This window comes from Salvelinus sp. IW2-2015, linkage group LG35, assembly GCF_002910315.2.
Source record: "Salvelinus sp. IW2-2015 linkage group LG35, ASM291031v2, whole genome shotgun sequence".
Lineage (NCBI taxonomy): Eukaryota > Metazoa > Chordata > Actinopteri > Salmoniformes > Salmonidae > Salvelinus > Salvelinus sp. IW2-2015.
Window position 1 is genome coordinate 5932783 of NC_036874.1, and position 10433 is coordinate 5943215.

At 43.0% G+C, this 10433-nt stretch overlaps 1 protein-coding gene across 1 annotated transcript in view; it reads left to right on the forward strand.

The window, feature by feature from the left end:
- The first annotated feature begins 2503 nt into the window (after window positions 1–2503).
- Window positions 2504–10433, forward strand: part of LOC111958744 (uncharacterized) — a 15103-nt gene continuing 7173 nt past the window's right edge. Inside the window, exons 1-6 of the mRNA XM_023979994.2 lie at window positions 2504–2918; window positions 3951–4028; window positions 4707–5365; window positions 5964–6135; window positions 6300–6362; window positions 6492–6612. Coding sequence (XP_023835762.2) covers window positions 3977–4028; window positions 4707–5365; window positions 5964–6135; window positions 6300–6362; window positions 6492–6612 — 1067 coding nt within the window. The 5' untranslated portion in view covers window positions 2504–2918; window positions 3951–3976. The remainder of the gene's footprint in view (window positions 2919–3950; window positions 4029–4706; window positions 5366–5963; window positions 6136–6299; window positions 6363–6491; window positions 6613–10433) is intronic.

Consider the following 10433-nt stretch of genomic DNA (forward strand, 5'->3'; position numbering starts at 1 on the left):
CTATTTCTTAAGGGAGATAAAAGTGATTGACCCTCGAGCACCTCAATTAATCCAAGTATTCACTAACGCATACAACTTGGGGAGTAACAAAAAAAACAATTTAAAATCTTTACTTGGGTATTCAATCCTCAAATAAACATTCTACAAACTATATTAAACAGAAATGGGAGGAGGAACTTAATATTGAAATAACTGATGAAACATGGTTGCACATATTAGAGACTCAACAAAGCTCCACCAACTCAAGATCATGGAGAGAATTMTGTTGGAAGAATGTTATACGTTTCTTCATAACACCTAAACTGAAATCAAAAYAGACTGGCTCCCTACACCCTTTTTGGAGAGAATGCGGGCAATCAAGGGTGGATCAATCTCATATATTTTGGTCCTGCCCCGCAATCGAAACTGACTGGGGAGAAATAAGATCAAAAAATAATGGGATTTGACATAGAACAAACCGTGACACAATGGATAGATATTGTTAAAGAAACACACCATATGGAGCGTATGACCTTTGCTTTAAAAACTCAAGAGGAGAGAGGTCAGGAATACTGGGAAAAATGGGTTTCGTACTTTGTCTAATTAAAAGATGTAACTAATGTAACTAATCTGATGAACGTATGATGTGCGCTGTAACTGCCAGATCTTTTTTTGTAGTTATTTTACTTTATTAGTACTTTCCTTGTGTTCCTCAATAAAAACAAAGTAAAAAAAAAAAGAAAAAAAAGAATAGGGATTAAGTGTTTAATAGTCACATGTACAGGGTTGCAGGTGTGATTGCAGGGTACAGTGAAAATCTTAGGCTCCGAACTCCAACATGCAGGACTGAAATGAAATAATGAAAATGATAATAGAAAAACAATAACAATAGAAATAGCACTAMATACAGTACCAGTCCAAAGTTTGGACACACCCACTCATTTARRAGTTTYCTTTATTTTTACTATTTTCTACATTGTAGAATAATAGTGAAGACATCAAAACTATGAAATAACACACATGGAATCATGTAGTAACCAAAAAAGTGTTAAACAAATCAAAATATATTTTATATTTGAGATTCTTAAAAGTAGCAATTCTTTGCCTTCATGACAGCTTTCCACACTCTTGGCATTCTCTAAACCAGCTTCATGAGGTAGTCACCTGGAGTGCATTTCAATTAACAGGTGTGCCTTGTTAAAAAAAAAAAGTGGAATTTCTATCCTTAATGCGTTTGAGCCAATCAGTTGTGTTGTGACAAGGAAGGGGTGGTATACAGAAGATAGACCTATTTGGTAAAAGACCAAGTCCATATTATGGCAAGAACAGCTCAAATAAGCAAAGGTCCATCATTACTTTAAGACATGAAGGTCAGTCAATCCAGAAAATTTCTAAAACTTTACAGTTTCTTCAAGTGCAGTCGCAAAACCATCAAGCGCTATGATGAAACTGGCTCTCATGAGAACCGCCACAGGAAAGGAAGACCCAGAGTTACCTCTGTTGCAGAGGATAAGTTCATCAGAGTTAACTGCACCTCAGATTGCAGCCCAAATAAATGCTTCACAGAGTTCAAGTAACAGACACATCTCAAAATCAACTGTTCAGAGGAGACTGTGTGAATCAGGCCTTCTTTGTGAAATGCTGCAAAGAAACCACTACTAAAAGACACCAATAATAAGAAGAGACTTGCTTGTGCCAAGAAACACGAGCAATGGACATTAGATYGGTGGAAATCTGTACTTTGGTCTGATGAGTCCAAATTAGAGATTTTTGGTTCCAACCGCTGTGTGTTTGTGAGACGCAGAGTAGGCGAACAGATGATCAACGAATGTGTGGTTCCAACCGTGAAGCATGGAGGAGGAGGTGTGATGGTGTGACGGTGCTTTGCTGGTGACACTGTCTGTGATTTATTTTGAATTAAAGGCACAAACAAACAACCAGCATGGATACCACAGCATTCTGCAGCGATATGCCATCCGATCTTGTTTGGGCTTAGTGGGACAATCATTTGTTTTTCAACAYYACTATGACCAAAAACACACCTCCAGGCTGTATAAGGGCTATTTGACCAAGAAAGAGAGTGATGGAGTTCTGCATCTGATGACCTGGCCTCCACAATCACCCGACCTTAACCAATTGCGATGGTTTGGGGTGAGTTGGACCGAAGAGTGAAGGTAAAGCAGCCAACATGTGCTCAGCATATGTGGGAACTCRTTCAAGACTGTTGGAAAATCATTCCAGGTGAAGCTGGTTGAGAGAATGTGCCAAGAGTGTGCAAAGCTGTCATCAAGGCAAATMTTATTTACTTTGAAGAATCTAAAATATATTTTGATTTGTTTAACACTTTTTTGATTACTACATGATTCCATGTATTATTTCATAGTTTTGATGTCTTCCCTATAAATCTACAATGTTGAAAATAATAAAAAATAAAGAAAAACCCTTGAATGAGTAGGTGTGTCCAAACTTTTGACTGGTACTATATATTGAAGATATATCGTCTCCCTCCCRTGATATATCCAGCTGGCGACACTTCCTCCCCTTGCATGGAAGGCAAGCCACCGAGGCCAGTCAGGGATGGTGAGCAGCATGACATGAGCAGCTTTTCCCCGAATATCAGTGCGCACTAATTTTGCTCAGCTGCAGAGCAAATTGCCTCTCGAGACCTACCACCACCCAGTCGGCTGCGCCCAAAAGAGCTACAAAGGATGTCTACCGGTAACAGCAGCAGGGGAACAGTGGAGAAGGATGGTGCAGTAGCTGGCGTGAACAAGACTGTAGCAACCCAGCCGAGCTAGGCGTATTTCGACTGCACATTGTGTGAGCGCCGGGAATTTACACCCTCTCTACAAAATGCAAGCATAATTTGTCTTATCGACTGGAACAACGACTTTCACTTCTACCGCTATTTGGATACATTGTTGCACCCTTCATCCTTGGTGAGTGTCTCACGTGTAGCTACATCTTTCGTAAGTGCTGTATGAGCAGTGAGTAATGGAGGGCTTTGAATAGTTGAACTGCTTAGCTTGCTCGGTAGTATCTATTTAAATTCGATATCTTGTTGTAGGCTACACATTCTAACCATGTTATCCCCTCAACAACCGTGAGGTTAGTAGGCTAATGACGTTAGCTTCTAGAATACTGTGTTGCAGACCCCAGTCTAGAAAACAGTTGGTTGCGTCATCATCAAATACCTCATGAAACCTTTTTTCTCCACCTTCCCTCAGTTGCTGTCCATGGTGCTYGAACAGCGTTTTATAATACAAGGGATGTGGATCGGGAGAAAGTAAAGGAAATCAGCTTGTTGACTTTATTGGATGTAGTGTTTTAGTGCGACCACACATTACCAATATGTTAGGTTTACTCATGATTAAGTAATTGGTTAATTCATTTGTTATTTAGAGAGCCTTCTATGGTGTCAGCTTATTCAGTGACTTTCTCAGCATGGTATGCAAAAGGACAGATAATGGGGATCAASCCTGAGTTCAAATTCAATGCTTTGTCCTGAGTTCAAATACAGTGACCAACAGTGACCCTTGATCTGTAGCCCTATATTAGAATCACACTTTATCCTAACCACTACCCTTAACAATTAGCTGAAACAACTTAAATATATGATCATTGTTTACCTACACAGTAAGCAGAAGCAACAYACCAGTAAGCACACAGTATGGTGACAGTAGTAACAGGTTCCCACCAGTAGAGTCCACCATGGAAGGTATGGGCAGAGAYCGGTGCTGTGTCATCCTTGCCAAGGTAGCATGTGGCTTTACACGGAGTCACACACGATCCACTCAACATGAGGCAGGAGGATACTGACGGTCATTCTCTSTGGGTAGGAGAGTCCATGTTGCTTTTGTGAGTGAGTATCAAAGTGGTCATTGGTAGATACAGTAGGTGATGTGTGATTATTATTATTATTAATATCTGGGACAATGAGTAATGTGTCTGTGATTTCTTCTGTGTTCCAGGTTTAGATCAGTCTGTCCGGTGCATCATGCAGACAGGAGCTCACCTGCTTCTCTGTCTCATCCTGCACTATATGGAAGGTTAGGGGACATCTTTAAAATGACATTCTTGTGAATGTACCTCATGTTAAATGAATATTTTTGCTGGGTGTTCTATGTTGTATACTTGTATTGTAGCATAAAGTTAACAAATAGAAGTCATGTTTGTATTGAGTTTCTGATTCCCATGTTGTCAAAAAGACAATGGTTTCACAAGAGATGCTTTTCGGGGGTTAAAATGAACAATTAATAACAGGATAATGAACCCAAATGTGCCCTTTAAGTACCTCCAAAAAGCTTATTGATTCATTCTAAGAGTGGCAGTATATTTGGGTGATGTTTACCAGGATCTGCTTGTGCACTCAATATCCCCTTATGAGAGCAGCAGAAGAATTACGTTTGCTGTTATTGAGTCCATTTATTCATTATCGTACACTCTCCACTGTGACACAAAGAAAGCAGCTGATGCCTTTTCCCTATGTTATCAGAGGATATTGTTGAGAGCTAAGATGTGAGTATACCTAGGCTCACAGTATCAGCGAAGTGATCGCTGAACAATTCATGCTAGTTTCCCTCCGTTTAATGGTTCCATCTGGTTGACGCCTTAGTGGAGCATGTTGGAAGGTGACTCTTTCTGATTTTATTGCTGACCTTTACTAAATATAAGCAAAGTATAAGCAAAAGCTGTTTTACCATATATCTCTGTGCTCTGTACCATAGCTGCAGAGGCGTCACAGTGCTGGCAGGGTGCGACCTACTCAGAGGCTGTGGTCTCCCCGGCCCTGAGGAGCAGCAATATCRTGCGGGTGCCYGACGTGTCATCTCTMGCGCAGTGTGCCGYGGCSTGTTGTGATGTGCCRGGTTGTAACCTGGCCTGGCTGTTTGAGCGTCGCTGCTACATCCTCAGCTGCCAGCAGAGGGAGAACTGTCAGCCCAGACAGAGACCTGGAGCTGATTCCTATATGGCCTTCCTGCAGAGAGGACCCCCCCATTCCCTGCTGCTTCAGTCTCTGGTCAGGGGGGAGCCCTACCCCAGTCGCTGGAGGCCCCGCCCCTCTGGGGACGTGGAGGCCCTGAAGGACCTAGCCCTGTTAGATGGGCCCCAGACGGATTTTGGTGACCCAGGTGGGATGGATTTGGAATACCCTGAGAGTGAACTTGGCCCTGAGGATAACGGTGGGGATCTTCCAGATTGGCCTGCAGGATTGGAAGGGAGGGATGGTTTCAACCTATCGGAAAGTGAAGGCAGGTTAGAGGGGCTGAGATTTGCAACAGAAGGGGCTGAGGGTAGCCTGCCCAGTCCTTCCACTGGGGCGACAGTCAACCAGGGGGCACCCCCCGGTGACCCCACGTCTGGCGATACACCTGAAAACAAGAAAGTAAGTGTCAGATGGAACAATGGGCAGGAATCATGACGCAACAAGAAATGATGGCATGGATAGGGTTGCAGGCAGTGTGAGGACCACATGTTTGTCAGGACATGATGGAAATGATACGGAGTTACATAGATGTTCTACGTTCCATTGATCCAATACAGTGATTAGGATTTAGATAGCTCACAATTAGTGAACAAACTGGCCATGAAAAAGCAGTCTAAAATTAAGGCAGACAGTTGGAAATATCTCCTGTAAGGACAGCTGGAACATTTTAAATAGGCTTACTTCCCTGAGGTATGATAAGCGGTCACCCAGCTGACAGTCTGCATATATGTGTGTGTGTGTTATTACAGTGGCATTTTGCTGACTCAACTGTTCTGTAGTCATATTCACTCAGCGCACCTGACCTTCACGTATCCTTTGAGGATAGGACATAGTGTAATCCATATAGCTTCTCTTGCTAATGTAGGCTTGTCAGCCATTCCCAGGAGGGGGATTTGGAGAGAGTGTTAATTTGTGAATGAGCCATACAGATTCTATATTAGAGAGTCTTCATTTACTAATACGAATAGTKATGTATTTTCTGTTGTTTTCATTGTAGGATAGTGAACTACAGAACACATCCTTGGCCAGCTCAGGGCCAACATTCACGCCCAAACCACAGAATGACAGTGTTCACTCCTCCCAACCGAGCCAAATAAGGACTTCCCATCCRAKTAAAGCCCCATCTCATCTGTCCAGTACTGTACCCCTGACCACATCCACACAGACAGGTACTGCAATAGCTTTTTGTTCATTGGATGGTTTCAACCTTTATTGGTGATTGTAGGTAGTCTTTKATATTCTTTGTTCRCCCTGTTACATAACCTGTTTCTATCTCATATTTTCTTGTTTTATTCTCAATCTCTTGTCTCTGTATAATCTGACAATCCTGTAGAYCTAACGTTGCCCAGGGACACAGTGGAGCTGGTAGCCTCCGTTGGCCCAGAGACCCAAACTGGTACAGTCACAAACACAAGGGTTTTTACAAGCATGATCMGAAGTTTATTTCCTGGATTAATTAGWAAGGGCACACAGCAGTCACACATTGCTGACAGTCCTAATGGATGGCTTATCTCTTACCTTACAGCGGCGAGAAGGAACCACACCCCCAAAGCCGTCACCCTCCCAGTAACCGAGGTCATGTCACTTCCTGCCAGCTCAACCATCATCAATGGCAGCCGTATGTATGAAATAGTTGGCTTTGGATGGTGACTACCCTTACCATAATTTTACTCTTTACTTTTAGAGTAGGCCTACTAAAGATAAATATATATCAGATGAATGATCAGTCACAGCTCCGATGTACCATAAAACACACTAATATGAATACAAATAKTARACACTGACTGTGTGTGGTTAATGTAAAAYTGTATTTTCAAACTAATAGATGCTGCAAACCTAAACTTAAAAGCAAGTGTTGTTAGTGCTTGTGTGTGTATATGTGATTGGCTATGTGGCTGGGTGCAAATTCATATGAGTAAATATCAATGATTCTCGACTTCTTCTGGCTGGGAGGGATATTGAAGAATCGTTTGGATTTGTAGTTGAGTCCTACTCGTTCCATCTGGCTGGCTGCTCTCTTCTGTCCCCTGCTAGACTCCCCTGATGTACAGGTTGAGCTTCCTCATTCCATCTGGCTGGCTGTTCTCTTCTGTCCCCTGCCAGACTCCCCTGAGGTACAGGTTGAGCTTCCTCATTCCATCTGGCTGGCTGTTCTCTTTTATCCCTTGCTGATAGACAATTTATCTGACGTACTGGCAGAGCCCCCTTCCATCTAGATGGCTGTTGTCTTCAGTCTGGGTTTTACCCCGTTGCAGCTTGAGGATCACTTTAGGCCTCTGCAGCTGGCTCTATTTCTTTTCCAGTTCTTTTCTTTTTATTTCTGTATTTCTTTTTTTACTTCCAATCAAATCAAATGTATTTATATAGCCCTTCTTAGATCAGCTGATATCTCAAAGTGCTGTACAGAAACCCAGCCTAAAACCCCAAACAGCAAGCAATGCAGGTGTAGAAGCATGGAGGCTATGAAAAACTCCCATAAAAAGCCAAAACCAGGAAGAAACCTAGAGAGGAACCAGGCTATGAGGGTGGCCAATCCTCTTCTGGCTGTGCCGGGTGGAGATTATAACAGAACATGGCCAAGATGTTCAAATGTTCATAAATGGTCAAAAATAATAATCACGTGGTTGTCGAGGGTGCAACAGGTCAGCACCTCAGGAGTAAATGTCAGTAGGCTTTTCATACCGATCATTGAGTATCTCTACTGCTCTTGCTGTCTCTAGAGAGTTGAAAACAGCAGGTCTGGACAGGTAGCACGTCCGGTGAACAGGTCAGGTCCATAGCCGCAGGCAGAACAGTTGAAACTGAGCAGCAGCATGGCCAGGTGGACTGGAGACAGCAAGGAGTCATCATGCCAGGTAGTCCTGAGGCATGGTCCTAGGGCTCAGGTCCTCGAGAGAAAAAAGAAAGAGAGAATTAGAGAGCATACTTAAATTCACACAGGACACCAGATAAGCAGGAAAATACTCCAGTATAAACAGACTGACCCTAGCCCCCGACACATAAACTACTGCAGCATAAAATACTGGAGGCTGAGACAGGAGGGTGCAGGAGACACTGTGGCCCCATCCGATGATACCCCCAGACAGGCCAAACAGGCAGGAAATAACCCCACCCACTTTGCCAAAGCACAGCCCCACACCACTAGAGGATATCTTCAACCACCAACTTACTATCCTGAACAAGGCGAGTATAGCCACAAAGATCGCCAACCCAGACAGGAAGACATGTCAGTGACTCAACCCACTCAAGTGACGCACCCCTCCTAGGGAGAATGGAAGAAGTCACAGTAAGCCAGTGATCAGCCCTGTAATAGGGTTAGAGCCAGAGGAATCCCAGTGGAGAAGGTAAACGGCCAGGCAGAGACAGCCAAGGGCGGTTTGTTGCCTAAGTGTCCTTTCCGTTTCACTTCACACTCCTGGCCAGACTACACTCAATCATAGGACTACTGAAGATGCTGACGTTGCTTCCAAATAAAGACTTTAAAGTGTTGAGGATCCGAAGCATGCGTTCTCCAACTATGGTGAGCGAACCATTCCGATAAAATGGAGCCCCTAGTAGAGAGAGCTGCCCTGCTCTAGCTGTCTTTGCTTCCGAAATTCTAGCGTGACAGTATAGGAGGCCTGGCGCTTCTGTTCGACCTCGATAGCGTATCGGTGTTGAGGATCATGTACGCGGGGCAGTAGCTGAAATCGGGCAAGAGATTGGTAGGGATGCAAAGCCCATAGTTAATGTGGCTTTTAGGATAGGGATAGCAAGTAAACACTTTGAAATCAGTGCCCATTTGCCTAACAGGAAGCCGTGTAGGGAGCTCTAGCACGTGGTATGGTTAGACTATGTATTACATTTTGGGTTGTTTGTGTTCTATCAGTTAGGATTCTAGCCAGCCTATTACCTAGCTATAACTGAAGTTATTTTATGCTTTATCCGGATAGCCGAAAGTAGAGCATCACGCAGAGATTTCTAACCTAGAATCTAACAAAAGCATGGTACCATTTTTCTGCATTATTGACAGAAAATTTCTGTCTGATTATTGCAATGTACACTTAGATGAAAAAAAAAAAGCCGTCTTTGCGAAACAGTCTTGATATTATGTTCGTCAAAGAGAGATCCAGGTCCAGAGTACGCAGGGGTCCTTCATAGTTTATTTGAGGACGACTGTACGAACCCCATTCAAGATTAATTGTCAGATTCAACAGAAGATCTCTTTGTTTCTTGGGACCTAGAACAAGAATCTCTGTTTTGTCCGAGTTTAAAAGTAGAACGTTTGCTGCCATCCACTTCCTTATGTCTGAAACACAGGCTTCCAGCGAGGGCAATTTTGGGACTTCACCATGTTTCATTGAAATGTACAGCTGTGTGTCATCCGCATAGCAGTGAAAGTTAACATTATCTTTTCGAATCACATCCCCAAGAGGTAAAATATATAGTGAAAACAATAGTGGTCCTAAAACGGAACCTCGAGGAACACCGAAATGTACAATTGATTTGTCAGAGGACAAACCATCCACAGAGACAAACTGATATCTTTCTGACAGATAAGATCTAAACCAGGCCAGAACTTCCATGTAGACCAATTTGGGTTTCCAATCTCTCCAAAAGAATGTGGTGATCGATGGTATCAAAAGCAGTACTAAGGTCTAGGAGCACGGGGACAGATGCAGAGCCTCGGTCTGACGCCATTAAAAGGTAATTTACCACCTTCACAAGTGCAGTCTCAGTGCTATGATGGGGTCTAAAACCAGACTGATCAACAGCTTTTTCTAAAATTGTTGAGAGGAATGGGAGATTCGATATAGGCCGATAGTTTTTGATATTTTCTGGGTCAAGGTTTGGCTTTTTCAAGAGAGGCTTTATTACTGCCACTTTTAGTGAGTTTGGTACACATCCGGTGGATAGAGAGCCGTTTATTATGTTCAACATAGGATGGCCAAGCACAGGAAGCAGCTCTTTCAGTAGTTTAGTTGGAATAGGGTCCAGTATGCAACTTGAAGGTTTATCGGCCATGATTATTTTCATGATTGTGTCAAGAGATATAGTACGAAAACACTTTAGTGTCTCCCTTGATCCTAGGTCCTGGCAGAGTTGTGCAGACTCATGACAACTGAGCTTTGGCGGAATACGCAGATTTAAAGAGGAGTTACGTAATTTGCTTTCTAATGATCATGATCTTTTCCTCAAAGAAGTTCATGAATTTATTACTGCTGAAGTGAAAGCCATCCTCTCTTGGGTAATGCTGCTTTTTAGTTAGCTTTCCGACAGTATCAAAAATACATTTTGGATTGTTCTTATTTTCTTCAATTAAGTTGGAAAAATAGGACGATCGAGCAGCAGTGAGGGCTCTTCGATACTGCACGGTACTGTCTTTCCAAGCTAGTCGGAAGACTTCCAGTTTGGTGTGGCGCCATTTCCGTTCCAATTTTCTGGAAGCTTGCTTCAGAGCTCGGGTATTTTCTGTATACCAGGGAGC